This window comes from Phlebotomus papatasi, chromosome 2, assembly GCF_024763615.1.
Source record: "Phlebotomus papatasi isolate M1 chromosome 2, Ppap_2.1, whole genome shotgun sequence".
NCBI classification, from domain to species: domain Eukaryota; kingdom Metazoa; phylum Arthropoda; class Insecta; order Diptera; family Psychodidae; genus Phlebotomus; species Phlebotomus papatasi.
The window spans coordinates 31,114,629-31,133,677 of record NC_077223.1 but is presented as its reverse complement, the minus strand read 5'-3'; the positions used below and the strand labels follow the sequence as shown (position 1 = coordinate 31,133,677).

The window sequence follows — 19,049 nt, the reverse complement described above, 5'->3', positions numbered from 1 at the left end:
GTTACCCTTTCCCATGTTAATTTTACCCTTAAAAAGGTGTAAAATTAACAATAAAAAGTGTTATTTTTACACCTAAAAAGTGTTAAAGTTTATGAGGAAAAAAAAGTTAATCACACCCCCGTTTTTTCTCAGTGCATGAGGTTTTTCTACCTACTTTACAGGTAATCGTTGTTGTGGACAACAGTTTTTTGACTTCTTATTTTCAAAGGCCACTGGAACTAGGTGCCGATATTGCAATGTATTCGTTGACAAAATTCACGAATGGTCATTCTGATGTTTTGATGGGAGCTGCCGTAACGAATAATAGGGATATCTACACTAAGATGCGGCGCTTCCAGATCCGCCTGGGAATTATTCCAAGTTCCTTTGACTGTTTCCTGGTACACCGGAGTCTCAAGACTTTAGGCGTACGAATGCAGAAACATCATGAGAATTCGCTACGTGTGGCAAAATTTCTACAGAAGCATCCATGCATCGAGAAAGTAATTCATCCGGCCCTACCCGATCATCCACAGTACACCCTGACACTGAGTCAAACGTATGGACACAGCGGTATAATGGCTTTCTACTTGAAGGGTGGAATTGATGAAGTTAGGAAGTTTGCCAGAAAATTGAAATACATAGCAATAGCTAAGTCTTTCGGAAGCTTCATGTCCACCATTGTATTTCCGTAAATTTTCTTTTTAAACTCGTATTAGAAATTTCGTCAGTTGTATCATAAATTGTCGTAACTCCCTCGTCACCTCATCAGCAGTTTTTGTATGGTATGTGTATTTCCATATTGTTAGAAGAAGTGCTGATGAGGTGATGAGGAAGTTACGCCAATTACTGAACCAACTGACGATATCTCTTTTTTAAGACCTTATCTTACTTATTAGGATTAATAATATTCTCTTCTTTAACTCATAATATTTTTAATAGATATTCAATGATGTACGAGCGATTTTCGCGGGAAGAAAAGATCAATCTGGGTGTTACAGAGAATTTTGCACGGTTTTCTGTCGGCATTGAGGATGCTGAAGTTCTTATCAACGATTTGGACCAGGCCCTAAATTCACTTCTTACATGCCCTGCCAGCAAAATGTAAACATAAATATCATCGGTTAAATCAATAAAGGGACAGATAATCCTAACCGGCTTATGTAGGTGAGATTCTTAACGTGAGCTAACTCGGAGTGCATGCAAATTCGATTTGGAGCTGAAGTTGGGAGACGCCATTCAGTTATCTTGAATCAAATTCGTGAAATTATACAAATTTTGTATTTAAACCAAAATATCAAGGATTTGGATGAACTGACAGAAAAGTGTTATATGGGTGAAATGTAGACCAGAATGTTCTCTATAATTTTGCCGTAGAACTTGAACTCATCGATTACTCAGAAGCCAAGATAAGCGAGGTTTTTTGTTTCTTAACTTGTTTTTTCATCCAGAGTGCCCCAAGTAGTCATTTGTTGAACTTCAACTATATCAAAGAATTGTTGTATTTTGCGGGACTTTCCATTTAAACCCGTATTTTAAGTGTCTTGGTGGAGTAGAGGCAGTCAAATTGGCATCTGAGTGATTTCAAAGCGTTATTATTGGAAAAATCAATTTTTTCACACTTAAACGGCAAAATCGGAGTGATAGCGTAGTCTGAGTGGAAAATGATGTATGGACGAAATGTAGAGACAAATGTGCTCTACAATTATGTCGAAGTAATCATCAAAATCGGTTTAGCGACAGTCGAGATAATTGAGGTTATGTGATATTGAAATTGGTTTTTCGACTGTGGCGCCCCTGGTGTTGGTCCCACGAAGTTCAAATATTTTAGAAAGTTGTAGCATTTGGTGAGATCTTTCGTTTAAGCCCTCATTCATTAAAATCGGTCACATAGAACCGGAGATATGATTTTTTGAATTTCGTGAACTTTGACCCCTCATATCTCCGGTTCTATTGAAACCACAGCGCACATACGCACCATTTTGGAAACGTCCTAGACTGGACTACAACATACTAAAATTTCATTAACTTGCACAATGCCGTTTTTGAGAAAAGTGACTTTGAATTTCGATGAATTTTGACGCTATCACAGCGCCACCTGTGGTGACTTTTTGAACTTCCATCTGAAAGTGCTCATCGAGACGAAACCAAAAAGGTAAAATTAAGGTCGCTATGTTAGTTAGAACCGGAGATAGAGGCCGGTAAATGTTCAAACTTTGACCCCTTATAGCTCGGGTCAGGGGTTATGGATCGACTTAAGGTTTTTTTTGTTTGATAGGTATAATCAACGGCTACAACATACTAAAATTTCAGCCCGATGCACAATGGAATTTTTGAGTTATTTAACTTATAAGATTTAAAAATTTTCTTTTTAATAATAGCGCCCCTAGCGGTGGTTTTATGAACTTGCGATGTTAGAAGGGGAAGTGGAATTTCACGAGAGCTTTCCAAAAAGCCCTCACTTTTTAAATTCTGACAATTAGAACCGGAGTTATGGCCATTTTAAGAAATTTTTTTTGGACCCTTATAGCTCGGGTCAGGGGGGTCGGGGGACCTTAAGTTTGGTATTGATGGAAAGCTCTAACTCTTTCGCGTCTTTAGGGTAATGTCATGACTCGGGGAAAAAAGTTTTTTTGGGTATTTACATTAATAGAAATCTATCTGTTCGTGCACGACATCATAATAGAAGGATGTAAGATTCTTAGCTCATTTTCTCAAGACTCCAGTTAGATTTCAATTAATGTAAATAGCCAAAAAGAAACTTTTTTCCCCGGGTCATATATGACCCTAAAGACGCGAAAGAGCTAAGGCCCAGCTATAACATACTAAAATTTGAGTCCGCTGAATGCCATAGGGGCGGAGCTATTGAGAAAACAAAAAAGGGGGGTCTTCAAAATGGCGGAAGGAGGGGTGGGGGGTGGGGGGTCAATGCACCAAGTTGCAATTTTCACCCGATATATAACCTTTGCCGAAAACCGCAAGTCGATATCTTTTTTAGTTTAGGAGCTATTAAGCTCCAAAGAGCGGCCGGCCGGCCGACCGGGAACGTAAATTAGCCACATATATATTCGTGATCAGGAAGTGCTGAAACACATTTTGGCCAAGTTTGAGGTCGATCGGACGACATGAAATTTTGTTAGGATTATAGTAGGTGAGATTGTTAAGAATCTCACCTAATATGCTAACTGTGTTGGCTTTTTATCTGTATATGTTAGAAACGCCGCATTGCTACATGGCGTTTATCAAATTAATAATAAAAGAATGAACCAAAATTTTTATTTTAAACTGGAAAATATTAGCTTGGATGGATAACTCATACCTACTCAATATTCTTCTTTATATTACTTCGAAGAATTAGAGGAGATCGAAATAGTACCCGTCGATTTTGAAAAAAATATAACAATATTTGGAACTACATATGGAACTATCTATTTAGATATTAGGTGAGATTCTTAACAATCTCACCTACTATAATCCTAACAAAATTTCATGTCCTCCGATCGCGCTCAAACTTGGCCAAAATGTGTTTCGCCACTTCCTGATCACGAATATATGGGGGGCTAAGTTACGTTCCCGGCCGGCCGGCCGGCCGGCCGCTCTTTGGAGCTTAATAGCTCCTAAACTAAAAAAGATATCGACTTGCGGTTTTCGGCAAAGGTTAAATATCGTATGAAAATTGCAACATGGTGCATTGACCCCCCACCCCCCACCCCTCCTTCCGCCATTTTGAAGACCCACCTTTTTTTGTTTTCTCAATAGCTCCGGTCCTATGGCATTCAGCGGACTCAAATTTTAGTATGTTATAGCTGGGCCTTAGAGGTTTCCATCAATACCAAACTTAAGGTCCCCCGACCCCCCTGACCCGAGCTATAAGGGTCCAAAAAAAATTTTCTTAAAATGGCCATAACTCCGGTTCTAATTGTCAGAATTTAAAAAATGAGGGCTTTTTGGAAAGCTCTCGTGAAATGCCACTTCCCCTTCTAACATCGCAAGTTCATAAAACCACCGCTAGGGGCGCTATTATTAAAAAGAAAATTTTTAAATCTTAAAAGTTAAATAACTCAAAAATTCCTTATGCAATCGGGCTGAAATTTTAGTATGTTGTAGCCGTTTATTATACCTATCAAACAAAAAAAACCTTAAGTCGATCCATAACCCCTGACCCGAGCTATAAGGGGTCAAAGTTCGAACATTGACCGGCCTCTATCTCCGGTTCTAATTAACATATCGACATAAATTTTACCTTTTTGGTTTCGTCTCGATGAGCACTTTCAGATGGAAGTTCAAAAAGTCACCACAGGTGGCGCTGTGATAGCGTCAAAATTCATCGAAATTCAAAGTCACTTTTCTCAAAAACGGCATTGTGCAAGTTAATGAAATTTTAGTATGTTGTAGTCCAGTCTAGGACGTTTCCAAAATGGTGCGTATGTGCGCTGTGGTTTCAATAGAACCGGAGATATGAGGGGTCAAAGTTCACAAAATTTAAAAAATCATATCTCCGGTTCTATGTGACCGATTTTGATGAATAAGGGCTTAAACGAAAGATCTCACCAAATACTACAACTTTCTAGAACATTTGAACTTCGTGGGACCAACACCAGGGGCGCCACAGTCGAAAAACCAATTTCAATATCACATAACCTCAATTATCTCGACTGTCGCTCAACCGATTTTGATGATTACTTCGACATAATTGTAGAGCACATTTGTCTCTACATTTCGTCCATACATCATTTTCCACTCAGACTAAGCTATCACTCAGATTTTGCCGTTTAAGTGTGAAAAAATTGATTTTTCCCATAATAACGCTTTGAAATCACTCAGATGCCAATTTGACTGCCTCTACTCCACCAAGGCACTTAAAATAGGGTTTTAAATGGAAAGTCCCACAAAATACAACAATTCTTTGATATAGTTGAAGTTCAACAAATGACTACTTGGGGAACTCTGGATGAAAAAACGAGTTAAGAAACAAAAAACCTCGCTTATCTTGGCTTCTGAGTAATCGATGAGATCATGTTTTATGGAAAAATTATAGAGAACATTCTGGTCTACATTTCACCCATATAACACTTTTCTGTCAGTTCATCCAAATCCTTGATATTTTGGTTTAAATACAAAATTTGTATAATTTCACGAATTTTATTCAAGATAACTGAATGGCGTCTCCCAACTTCAGCTCTAAATCGAATTTGCATGCACTCCGAGTTAGCTCACGTTAAGAATCTCACCTACATAAGCCGGTTAGGATTATCTGTCCCTTTTCATAATGTTTGCAGAATTCATAGAATATTTTGCGGGATCCATTGAAAAAATTAAAAATAACTCGCCTTATCGCGCAATACCACTAGGGTACATTGAGGTAATTTGGAATCGAACTCAAGTTTTAATTTTGGTATTTCATCATTGTTTCAGCAAAGAGAAAAAGAAGACGAAGAAAAAGTACGAACTTTACCTCAAGAGTAGGGTTGCGGTATTTCATATGGTCTGCCTTAAAAGATTTCGTAAAGCCACAAAAATCATAATTAATGAGCTATTATAAACACTATGCAACACGGTTTTTGTCTCAAAGGTTTCACATGGTACGTTTTATGAACAATATAGTCTTGTTTTGCTCAATCACGTCACCATTTTTTTATAAATATTTTTATTTTTTCTGCATTACCTTATCGTGCTATCACACTAGGATTTTTCACAATTTAATTTTAAATTGAACTCAGCAAATTGAGCATTAAAATTGCGAGAATCACTTGAAATTTTTCATAGCCAGGACTCATTTTTGTGAGAAATTTGCTTAATTCAAAAAAGCCGCGCAGATTGCCAGTTGTTTTATTTTGTCATTTGTGATTTTGTTACATTATTAGAAAAATGAGTGAGTCCAGTGATGAGGAAGAAATTTTCCTACTTTATACAGGATACATGTTCAATAAAAATGTGTCTCAAGGTAAAAGGAAGAGATTGTGGGCCAGAAAATGGATCCAAGAGAAATCTGCCCACGGATTCATTGAAAAAATGTATGATGATAGCGCAACTGGTGATTTCTTTGGACACAACAATTTTCTTCGTATGGCTGCTGAAGAATTTGAGGAACTACTTCACATAGTTGGACTTGGACCTCATTTGCAGCAAGAAACAACGAAAATGAGGGTGCCTATATCGCCAAAGTCCAATAAAATTGGAATAATTGAGCAATTTTAACATTTTAATTTGCTGAGTTGAAATTAATTTGAGCAACCACATTTATGCTATTTTAGCATATTTAAACATGTTTTTATGGACCAAGTATTAGTTTATAGTAGTATAGTATTTATTATATAATTCAAGTGAAGAGAACTTAAAAGTGTGGGTTCATTGGTAAGGAAATGAGTTTTGCTTCAAATTTGCTAACAGATAACGGATAATGTGAGGCAAAGTAGAAAAATATTGATAAAAAAAACTGACATGATTGAGCAAAATCAAGACCATATTCTTAATCAGGAGACTCGACTCTATCAAACATACTATGTGAGACTTCTGAGACAGAAAAAAGTTGTAAATACGTAACTGGTTCCAATCGGGTCTGAAGGTCTGAAGCGCTTCATAACCGATAACTAATTTTTATTCGAAATTCAATTAATTACTACTCCGAAATAATTTAAGCAATGTTTTGAGTAATTTATAAATCAGTTGAGATCAGTCGTAAACTGATAATGAACCAGTTAAGAACCAATAAGTAATTTTCGTCCGAAAATTAATTTCATTAGGGTGGTGGGATTAATAATTGTGGTCTGTCTTTGTTTATAGCCTCCTTGCAACAACTTCACTTTTTGACACTAAATGATTTCGAAAAACCTTAAAATTAAAAATATTTGATGTATGACTTTAACATATCACATTTTTAGGTTTTCAATATCATTTTCTGACAAAAATTGCGACGCGGTTATAAGTAACGACAGGCCATAAGTAATAAGGCCACCCTATCCTTAAAACTATTTTGAGGGATCTTTTAAGTGATTTATGGATCGGTTTGAATCGATTGAGAATTAATATATCATCTAAAAGTCACGAATTCGAACACTTTACAAAGCCTGGGACCCCTTGAAACCCCCTGAAATTCTTTATTTTTTTACCTCTAAAAGAGTGAAGAAAACCCAAAATTATAATTTAGATTCCATTCCAAATTACTCCATTGTACCCTATATTCTATAAATAAATCAGAAGACTGTTTGGAAGTGTTGGCTTACGCTTACACGATCACGGAAAGAAAGTTTACTTAAATGTGAAAGTTGTTCTGATGTATCAGTTAAAACTGAAAAATTAGTGATAAAAGACTTGTGACATTTTCTACTGTTCACTGCAATCATGATTGGAAGGGATTTTACGGAACAGTCGGGATTCTTATCGAAAGCAATCCATGCAGGACCTACACCAAAATCTCTGGGAGATCCTCTAATACCACCAATAGTCAACTCTGTAGTTTTCCAGTATGACTCTGTTCACAACGATAAGGCAAGTCACATTAATATGACCTTGAACTTGAAGATTATTTATACTAAATTTCTGTAGATGTTGTTGAGAGCAAGTTAATGACCTAGCCCAATATTAGGTGAGATTCTTAACAATCTCACCTACTATAATCCTAACAAAATTTCATGTCCTCCGATCGACCTCAAATTTGGCCAAAATGTGTTTCGCCACTTCCTGATTCCGAATATATATGTGGCTAATTTACGTTCCCGGTCGGCCGGCCGGCCGCTCTTTGGAGCTTAATAGCTCCTAAACTAAAAAAGATATCGACTTGCGGTTTTCGGCAAAGGTTATATATCGGGTGAAAATTGCAACTTGGTGCATAGACTCCCCACCCCCCACCCCTCCTTCCGCCATTTTGAAGACCCCCCTTTTTTTGTTTTCTCAATATCTCCGCCCCTATGGCATCGAGCGGGCTCAAATTTTAGTATGTTATAGCTGGGCCTTAGGGCTTTCCATCAATACCAAACTTAAGGTCCCCCGACCCCCCTGACCCGAGCTATAAGGGTCCAAAAAAAAATTCTTAAAATGGTCATAACTCCGGTTCTAATTGTCAGAATTAAAAAAATGGGGGCTTTTTGGAAAGCTCTCGTGAGATTCCACTTCCCCTTCTAACATCGCAAGTTCGTAAAACTACCGCTAGGGGCGCTATTATTAAAAAGAAAATTTTTAAATCTTAAAAGTTAAATAACTCAAAAAGTCCTTATGCGATCGGGCTGAAATTTTAGTATGTTGTAGCCGTTGATTATACCTATCAAACAAAAAAAACCTTAAGTCGATCTAAAACCCCTGACCCGAGCTATAAGGGGTCAAAGTTCGAACATCGACCGGCCTCTATCTCCGGTTCTAATTAACATAGCGACCTAAATTTTACCTTTTTGGTTTCGTCTCGATGAGCACTTTCAGATGGAAGTTCAAAAAGTCACCACAGGTGGCGCTGTGATAGCGTCAAAATTCATCGAAATTCAAAGTCACTTTTCTCAAAAACGGCATTGTGCAAGTTAATGAAATTTTAGTATGTTGTAGTCCAGTCTAGGACGTTTCCAAAATGGTGCGTAAGTGCGCTGTGGTTAAAACAGAACGGGAGATATGAGGGGTCAAAGTTCACGAAATTCAAAAAATCATATCTCCGGTTCTATGTGACCGATTTTGATGAATGAGGGCTTAAACGAAAGATCTCACCAAATGCTACAACTTTCTAGAATATTTGAACTTCGTGAGACCAACATCAGGGGCGCCACAGTCGAAAAACCAATTTCAATATCACATAACCTCAATTATCTCGACTGTCGCTGAACCGATTTTGATGATTACTTCAACATAATTGTAGAGCACATTTGTCTCTACATTTCGTCCATACATCATTTTCCACTCAGACTACGCTATCACTCCTATTTTGCCGTTTAAGTGTGAAAAAATTGATTTTTCCAATAATAACGCTTTGAAATCACTCAGATGCCAATTTGACTGCCTCTACTCCACCAAGACACTTAAAATAGGGGTTTAAATGGAAAGTCCCGCAAAATACAACAATTCTTTGATATAGTTGAAGTTCAACAAATGACTACTTGGGGAACTCTGGATGAAAAAACGAGTTAAGAAACAAAAAACCTCGCTTATCTTGGCTTCTGAGTAATCGATGAGTTCAAGTTCTACGGCAAAATTATAGAGAACATTCTGGTCTACATTTCACCCATATAACACTTTTCTGTCAGTTCATCCAAATCCTTGATATTTTGGTTTAAATACAAAATTTGTATAATTTCACGAATTTGATTCAAGATAACTGAATGGCGTCTCCCAACTTCAGCTCCAAATCGAATTTGCATGCACTCCGAGTTAGCTCACGATAAGAATCTCACCTACATAAGCCGGTTAGGATTATCTGTCCCTTTTCGATTATAAAATGAATTACATTTCTAACACATAAAAAATTTGAGAGAATAATTTAAAATTGAATAAAGAGAAAATCAACGTCAATGTTTAATAAATAACTTCTTCAAAGTTTCAATTCATTGCTGAGTTATCCCAAAGAATTTAACTTTTTTCCACAGGACTTTGAATACACTCGTGTGGGAAATCCCACGAGATCTGCCTTGGAACAGTGCCTAGCAGCTCTGGATAAAGGAAAATATGCTCTGGCATTTTCCTCTGGCCAGGGAGCAACAACCACTATCACTCATCTCTTGAATACCAATGATCATGTTCTTGTCTCAAAGGATTTGTACTTGGAAACGGAAGGATTGATGAAAGATTTGAGAACTGAGAGAGGCATCGATGTGGAATTTTTTGATGCAACTGATCTTGAAGCATTTAAAAACGTTTTGAAATCTAACACAAAGATGGTTTGGCTAGAAAGTCCAACAAATCCCTTTTTTGTTGTGGTTGATATCAAAGCCATTGCAAAAATCTGTCACAGTCATAACAAAGATGTAAGTATTAAAGTTTATCTAAAAGCTTGGCGAACGCTCCAATTATACCATATGAAAACAATTTTATACAAAAAATCAGAAAATTTACTCATATAGGGGTATGTAGGCATGGTTCGCATAGAGTGACCCTTCAAACGATGCGAATTTTCTCATTGTTTGCAAAGAGCTGACTTACCATTTCTCATCTCGTTTCATGAGCTTAATAAATTAACTATCTTATGGATATGAAATGACGAACTAGCTCTTAGCAAACAAAGAGAAAATTTGCGTTGTTTGAAGGTTCACTCTGTGCTAAACATGCCAACATTCCCCTATCAATATGAAAAATTTTATTTTTCTTAATAAGGTGTTTTACTTGGATTCGGAATAACTACTTTTTAGTTTCAGAAGTTTTGTTCTTGAATACAAAAAATGCGTGCTCCCTTTCAAAGTTTGTTTACTTTTGATCAAAATTCTTTTCTGATACAATGCTTTTTAACTGCTTGAACTCCACGAGAGAGCAGTTTTCACAATCTTTTATTTTAAAAAAACTAAAAGTAATTTCAGCTGCAAAACAATAAAATTTCCATTATCGTTTTGATAAAAATTCACATCAAGAAAGTTTTTTTTTAACGGCCAGAAAGTGGTTACAAAGCTGGCCAATAAATGTGCCAAATGTCCAATAACGGGAAATATTTTACTTTACGAAAATTTTCATTTACGAGTCAGTATTTAATTTTCTTCAAGGGTTTTCTGATGATGAATAATATATTTTTTTTAATTTTTTAATAGAATATTTAAATGTTGAAGAAAGGTTTTACAAAAGAAACTTCTATCATAATAGGAGTGGTATCATTATTCACCATTATCTCAATTACCGAGATATTTTAGCTGATTTAAGTAGATTGAAGTTTTTATTCCTCTTCCCAGGTGATCGTTGTTGTGGACAACAGCTTTTTGACTTCTTATTTTCAAAGACCACTGGAATTAGGTGCCGATATCGTAATGTATTCTTTAACAAAATTTATGAATGGTCATTCTGATCTTTTGATGGGAGCTGCCGTAACGAACAATAAGAATATCTTTACTCGGATGCAACGCTTTCAGATGAGATTGGGAATTATTCCAAGTTCCTTTGACTGTTTCCTGGTACACCGGAGTCTCAAGACTTTAGGCGTACGAATGCAGAAACATCATGAGAATTCGCTACGTGTGGCAAAATTCCTACAGAAGCATCCATGCATCGAGAAAGTAATTCATCCGGCCCTACCCGATCATCCACAGTACACCCTGACACTGAGGCAAACGTATGGACACAGCGGTATAATGGCTTTCTACTTGAAGGGTGGAATTGATGAAGTTAGGGAATTTGCCAAAAAATTGAAATACATAGCAATCGCTAAGTCTTTCGGAAGCTTCATGTCCACCATTGTATTTCCGTAAGTTTTCTTTTCAAACTCGTATTAGAAATTTCGTCAGTTGTATCAGAAATTGTCGTAACTCCCTCATCGCCTCATTAGCACTTCTTATATGGTATTTCCATATTGTTAGAAGAAGTGCTGATGAGGTGATGAGGAAGTTACGACAATTACTGAACCAACTGACGATATCTCTTTTTTAAGATCTTATCTTACTTTTTTTCAACAATTCATCACATTCTTAATAGATATTTTTTATTATAGATATTCGATGATGTACGAGCGATTCACTCGAGAAGAAAAAATCAATCGGGGCATTACAGAAAATTTTGCCCGTTTCTCTGTCGGCATTGAGGATGCCGAAGTTCTCATCAATGATTTAGATCAGGCTCTGAGTACACTTCTTACATCTCCTGTCAGTAAGCTGTAGACATCAGAAAGTTCTATTGGCACTTGCTCGTGAAATATGTATTACAATCTAACCTAGTCCCCGGCGAGTGGCCTTCACATTTGAAGCCAATTTCTTACTTTCACATACAAATGCGTATGGGAATTTTTCTGCACTCGTGATCGTTATGCTAAATATTTAAAAAGTGAGAAGTTTTTCCATATTATAAGATACCTTTCCGTATGGAGGGATAAATATACTAAATTTTTGTTTAAATAAATTTTTTCCTGGGAACACTGTGAGCTCGGTCCGAGATCAATTTAGGAATTGGCTTCAAATACAGTGAGTGTCAATACACCGAGAAAAATTTGGATGGTATTTTCTACAAATCGTGTCTTTAAATTCTACTGCCTCAAAAGATAGTAGAAAATACCATCCTCCATAGAAACGTTCCTTTAGAATCTACCATCTTGACATTTTAAAATTTACTATCCTATGGATAGTAAATTCTAACAGCCGCCTGGTAAAATCTACTAACCTTAATTTAGATTTTACCTTGACCTCTCTTAGATTCTAATATCCGGGAAGTAAATTTTACTGGCCGCATATTAGATGTTAAAATTTACTGTCTTCCAGTTAAATTTTAACATCTAATATGCGGCCAGTAAAATTTACTTCCCGGATATTAGAATCTAAGAGAGGTCAAGGTAAAATCTAAATGAGGATAGTAGATTTTACCATCCGGCTGTTAGAATTTACTATCCATAGGATAGTAAATTTTAAAATGTCAAGATGGTAGATTCTAAAGGAAAGTTTCTATGGAGGATGGTATTTTCTACTATCTTTTGAGATAGTAGAATTTAAAGACACGATTTGTAGAAAATACCATCCAAATTTTTCTCGGTGTTGGAAAAAATTAAATTTTCAATTATTCATTTTGTCATACAGTAAACTCTCGCTAATTCGGCTCCTTTAAGATCGGGCTACTTTTTAATTCGGACAGCAGTTAAATTTGAAAAAAAAATTATTGACATTTTTCAAGTTCGATTAGATTATCGAATGAATCAAATACGCTCAAATTTTCCATGCTTTATCTCAGTTATGATGTTATTTTGCATTATTAAAGGGCTTTCATTAAATTTACAGTTAATATGAGCATATAAACTTAATATGTAGATGCAGATAAACAAAAAATCGTTGCATTTCAAACAATTTGATGCCTAAATTTCTCTCTAATTCGGGTGACTTTTCGGTCTCAAATGCCCAAATTTGAGAGAGTTTACTGTATTTTGTCTAAGACTTCCGTTCTTATGTAGGAATTTTGTAATTCACACTTTCCCTTGCATTTTCTTTGTTTAATAACTATAGAATTGTACACTGGTAAAAATAAAAGGGTCAAATTAGATTCCATTCTTTTTAAAGGCATGGATCATATTTGAACCTTTGAAAGAATCACTAGTATCTCTTGCAATTTTGTATGCTTATTAAATTATGTTTCATCACGAACTTATTACTGATACTATATTTCTTTCATCTGATCGAACACCAAAGATGACTATCACTGTTTTTGTTCGTTTATTCCGGAGGTAAATAAGTGTCAAAAAAGGGACACTTTCTAAGGATCTTCGGTGATCCTTTCATTTTTACCAGTTGGATCAATTTGATCCTTTCATTTTTACCAGTGTATGTACCGTCGTTGCGGGTGACTTTGCACGTTTTTTCGCTGTTTTTCAACTTTGCCCTCTAAAAGTGGATAGTTAAAGTGAAGGGAGGGGGGTTTTTGAGTAAAATTATTTGTATTCAGTTGTTAATGAATGGATTTTGTGCCAATAACATTAATTTTATAAAATTTTACTATGTTTAAAAAAATCAAGAAAAAAGGCTTGCACTAGGGATACGCTGCGGGTGACTTTGCACTTTTTAATAAATACTAAAAAATCAACAATTTCTGATAATAAACGACAATGAAGATCTTCACATCTAAGGGTAAGATGCACGAGATCTACAAGATGACATGATCGCCATCTTGATTTGACGTTTCTGTCCGCCATTTTGAATAGCTGTCAAAATCTAAAACAGGTTCGTTTGGGTTGAAATTTCAGTATGTTGTAGCTGATATCAAGACCTTTTCAGAACGTATCTATGTTCCGGTCTACGTCAAGTATTTACCTAAATACAGAGGCTCAAAGTTTAAAAATTTGAAATATTCATATTTTGGCGATCTTTATTTTCTATAATCCTGAATTTTAAACCATAAACGAAATGCCTCAGTAACCATTAGAAATGGTTGAGGCTTTTATTTTATATATTTATTTACTCTGACATAATTAAAAAAAAAAGAAAAGTGCATTTATTTTTTTTTTTATTTTTTCATCTTTGCAAAAGTTTTTCAGGTCTTCAAATAATATGTTGTTATAAAGAAAAACATTAATCTTCTTTTTGTTTGTTATATAGATCTCATCACCTAACGATAATACTGCCTTTTTTGTGATGGTTTCGATAAAAGAAGCTCTCCGTAGTTCTGTATTAATGAAAATGTCAAGATTTTGAACTTGAAACCCCTGTATCCAGACAATCGCTTGACCTAGGTCGGATTTTATATATGTTCTGAAAAGGTCTTGACATCAGCTAGAACATACTAAAATTTCAGCTCAATCGGATAAGATTTTTGTTTTGACAGTTATTCAAAATGACGGACAGAAACGTCAAATCAAGATGGCGACCATACCATCTTGTAGATCTCGGTCATTTTATCTTAAGTTATAAAAAAAATGGATAATTTTTGGCCAAATACTTCTATAATAAAGCTTAAGAAAGTCCATTATATGCAATTTTATATAAATCATGCGTTCTTAGGAAAATTATAGTGAAAAAAAAGGAATTTACTAAAACAAATGATCAAAATCGAAGTGAATTATTCTAGCCAGATAAATTTAGAATAGATTTGGGCAATTTACTTCTCTGAAATCGATTTTGGAATTGCTTCTTCAGATAACTTTTTCGCGGAGTCGTTTTTTGACAAAATACCTATACTAGGATTTCATTGACTATTACTGAAACTACAAGAATCCTTTTGAGGATCATTGTACCTTACTTGGTACTTAACATATCCCTATATACTTTGACATGGTAGACTGGATCGGCGAAGACTATCAATAAGTGCTAGAATTGTTCAAAGTCTCACGAACAGCAGAGTGCAAAGTCACCCCCCGAGTGCAAAGTCACCCGCAACGACGGTATATAATAAACTTAGAAGAACTTCGAGATTATACTTGTTAATTAATAATTACAATCACAATCACTCTAAACTTATCAGGGTTTATCACTGATTTATAAAGGGAATAATAAAAATAATAATCCCAAAACCATGTTTTTTTGGAATTGCTCGAAAACGCGTCGTGCGATTTTTTTCCATTTTCGGATATGTTTTAGATTTAGAGATTACGCAGGCGGACATTTCGCCCTTCGATGCAAAAAAATATCGTCGAATCATTACTAATGACGGTTTTTTAAGGTCAAAGGTTAAAAAGACACTAGAGAGCGCATTCATCAAGCGAATGGTGTCATGTTTGGGCTCGTTGGAAAGGTCTTGGAATTTCCTATAAAACTGAACCTGTTCCAATCGGTTTTGAATCGGTAATGAACCGGTTCATAACCGATAAATAATTTTTATAAGAAATTCAATTAAATTACCCCTGAGGTGTATTTTAAGAAATATTTTGAGTAATTTATAAATAAGTTCAAATCGGTTGTGATCCGGTAATGAACCGGTTATTTACCGATAAGATTTTTTTTGTTCGTATATAATTTTTATTGCTTTTCAAACTATTTTTTGTGGATCTATTGAGTGATTTATGAATCGATTCAAATCGGTTGAGTACCGGTAAATGGTAAATGATTCGAAAGTACTTTTGAGGTATAGCATCTAAGTCACGAGTTCGAGCATTTCGTAAAGCCTGGGACGCTTTGCCACCTTTTTATTTTAAAATTCCTAAATAAGGAACACTCAGCGGTGGGTTTAGATCCAGGGGTTAGGTTTTAGGTTCTTATATCAATTAGTGTGATTAGCTTTTAGACATTCATTATTTTTAACGAGCCCAAGGTTTGCTATTGATCTTGAAAGCAAGTTGAGAAATACACATTCCTTTGAGCATGTTCAAATGATCGTATTATGAAGGCAAAAATTATGTTCAAAGTTTATTTTCTTATAGCCAAACGATCTTGGAAAAAAAGTTATTTGCGCAATTTCTCCAATAATATGACTTTGTTAATTGCTTTTCCGTGCACTATCACCAGTATATTTCTACGAAGATTTTACTGCAATGTCATTGGGGGGAAAATTAGAATATATATATAGTTACAAAATTATCAATAAGAACGAGTGTCACAGAAGCAGGAAATTAATCCGCAATAAGTAAAATTATCAATTTGTCCCAAAGAGACAAAGTCCAACAATTACATACCCATACTTATCACTATAAATTTAACAATCGTTGATAAGAGACACACACCCACCACACAAAAAAAGAAAATTTTAAAATATCAATTTTGATCTTATGCAAGAGATACGATTACTTCAGAGGGCGCGAAAAAGAAACATCTAATCACCTTTAGCAACAGGGACTTTTCGAGATTGTCCGGCGAGACTTTGGATGTCTGACAGAGATTAGCAGAGATAAATTCTCTTTAAAATTAATCTTTTTGATGGGGATTCCTGGACAAATATCAATTTACGGAGCGAACTGCAAATGACCTGCCCGGATTCTCGGTTAAGAAATAACTGAATGGAGGGAATTTTGAGTTGCGACTGCCACGACTGCCGATACGATTGATAAGAAAAGCCCCAATACGCTAGCACTACGCTCCAGATGATAAGAAATACCACAGTCAAAGGTCTATGTACCTGCAAGTTGAGATGATCTCTGGGAGGAATGTTCTCATCCGGGTTTTGGAAGATTATTCACTGGGGACTGGGGATTCATCCGCCTTAGTCCATTCGCCTTTGCCACATAGTCAAAACACAATAACGTTGCACAATGCAAAACATAAAATTCTTCACTATAAAAACCTAATCTTTCCACACAAATATTTCAATGAAGGACCAATTAAAAAGATCACAGAAGATTTTTATTAACAATATTGTGGTTTTAAACCACTAAACTAGCAAATAAAAGCATTTTTCAATGGTTTTAGGTGGAGCATGCTGCATGCAAGAGGAATCAAAACAAACTGCTCTGCGGCGTTGCATATGACAACACTGTCACAAAATGTGACGTTTTGAGGTTATGTCTCCATTTGAACATTTGAAAATTTAAAATTACCGGAATCCCGGAAAATGTGTTTTAAATTTTTGGCGCGTTTTTCAAAAAAAAATGTAAACACTTATTATCCTTATTATAATATAATAATAATCTATAATGCTTATAATCGTTTCTCAAAATATGATAATGATGATAATAAAGTAATTTATATCATGAACATATTTTATAAATAAAGATAAATATAGGGGAGACTGGGGCAAAATTTGTCAAAACGAAAATTTCAATATTCACTATTTTCTAAAATAAAAGACCCTGAGGGTTGAAATTTTTATTATAGATAGCCTTCATGAACCTTTCTTAAACTTACAAAGTTTCAAGGGATTCGAGGAAGGATTATGTAAAATAAAAAATAATGAAATTTTGAGCCCTATTTTTGGAATATTTGGCTTACAGAAAATATCAATACTGATTAGCTCAATTTAAGCACATTTCCTATAAAACTATGTTCCAATAAAAACTATTTTCCTATTAAATTTCCTATAAAACTATGTCTATTTGATATTTTTAATGTTTGCGAGAGTAAAACGTCACAATCACAAATTATCCGAAAACTGACAAAATTTACCCCAGCAATTTTGAGAATCTCCACAAAATCGACATTTATGGCTCGGGCACACCTTTTAGATTTAGATCAAGAAAATTTCATGAAGTCGAATTTCGGATCCCTTACTTTTTCACATGTTTTGCATATGTCTATCTCATTCTTTCGCACTCTTCTTCTTCTCTAAAACATCACTTCAAATTCAATTTAGCTCAATCGAATTTGGTATGCGAAAGAATGAGATAGTCATATGCAAAACATGTGAGAAAGAAAGGGTTTCGAATTTGGAGTTCCTGAAATTTTCCTGATCTAAAAGGTGTGCCGGAGCCATTAGAAAATGAATCGAAAATCCCATTTCTTTCGAGATTGAGGAAAATAGTCTTCTGCAATGTTGTAGAATGTAGGTAGAGCAATAAATTTCCTATAAAGAATATGCTCATTATAAAACGTTTAAGTTTTGTCAGTGCTCGTGGAAGAATTAAATATGCGCTTTGACAAATTTTGCCTCAGTCTTCCCTACTAAGAGTTTTGATTTAAAAATTCTGTTTTATTTTAATCACAGAGATTTAATCAATAGTTTAGAAATTTACTTATTTGAAAATAAATCAAATCATTAAAAACGCAATTAATTATTTAATTTAAGATTTTTTCATGTGTACCATGTGTACAGAACATTAAGCACACTTTATTTAATTATTAATATTCTTGTATGTATATACAGTAGACTCTCTCAAATTCGTGCATTTGTGACCGAAATGTCACCCGAATTAGAGAAAAAATCGGTCGACAAACTTTTTGAAATACAACGATTTTTTATTCATCAGCATACACATATTGAGTTCACATACTCATATATATTGTAAATTTCATGGAAATCCCTTAATACTGCAAAATTATATCAAAACTATAATTTCAGAGAATATATTCCAAGTTCATTTTGAGAGAACGACATCTTGAGGAAAGTGCCGAAAATTCATTAAATTTTCTGCAGAAATTCTGCAGAAAATTCTGCAGAATTTTCATACAACGATCGGATCCACCTTTAGCACAAAATTCTGCAGAATTTGCGGCAGTTACATTTTCCAATCTGACGAATTTCTGCAGAATTCTGCAGAATTTGCCGGGTGGGAGTCTATTTTATTTTGAAAAAAAATTATCACGATGATCAATGTGATCAATAAAAGGACAATAAATTTTATTACAAATAGTGATTCCTAAATTTAAAATAGAATCTTTTGCAATAATTAACAATATCTGTTGTAGAAAAATTAAGAAAAATTTTCAATATTTTTTTAACTTTTCCGTTACAAATTATTTCAAATGTTTCAAATAAATCGTTAAGTCCGTTAAGTCGTTATGTTGTCCAATGCATTTGAATTTATCAATGGATAAATTTTCCGAAATTTATGGCACACTGACATGTAAACAATGCTGTCAGTTTTTTAAACGTTAAATTGGGCATGTACTTTTTCTTTTTTTATATAC

General features: G+C 34.9%; 2 protein-coding genes across 3 annotated transcripts in view; one reads left to right on the top strand and one right to left on the bottom strand.

The window, feature by feature from the left end:
* LOC129803474 (glycerol kinase) overlaps positions 1–16,497 on the bottom strand; it is a 35,922-nt gene extending 19,425 nt beyond the window's left edge. Inside the window, exons 1-2 of one of the 2 annotated variants that reach the window (XM_055850060.1) lie at positions 16,311–16,366; positions 16,166–16,177 (exon numbers count right to left, since the gene is read on the bottom strand). In XM_055850060.1, the coding sequence (XP_055706035.1) occupies positions 16,166–16,169 (4 nt within the window). In that variant the 5' untranslated portion in view covers positions 16,170–16,177; positions 16,311–16,366. Of the gene's footprint in view, positions 1–16,165; positions 16,178–16,310 lie in introns of both variants that reach the window. The other variant, XM_055850058.1, reaches the window with a different exon arrangement.
* On the top strand, positions 10,771–11,791 carry LOC129803475 (putative cystathionine gamma-lyase 2). Its single transcript, XM_055850061.1, has 2 exons — positions 10,771–11,335; positions 11,579–11,791. Exons 1-2 carry the CDS (start codon positions 10,902–10,904, stop codon positions 11,742–11,744), a joined length of 600 nt encoding a protein of 199 aa, XP_055706036.1. The 5' UTR covers positions 10,771–10,901; the 3' UTR covers positions 11,745–11,791.
* Positions 16,498–19,049: the final 2,552 nt, after the last annotated feature.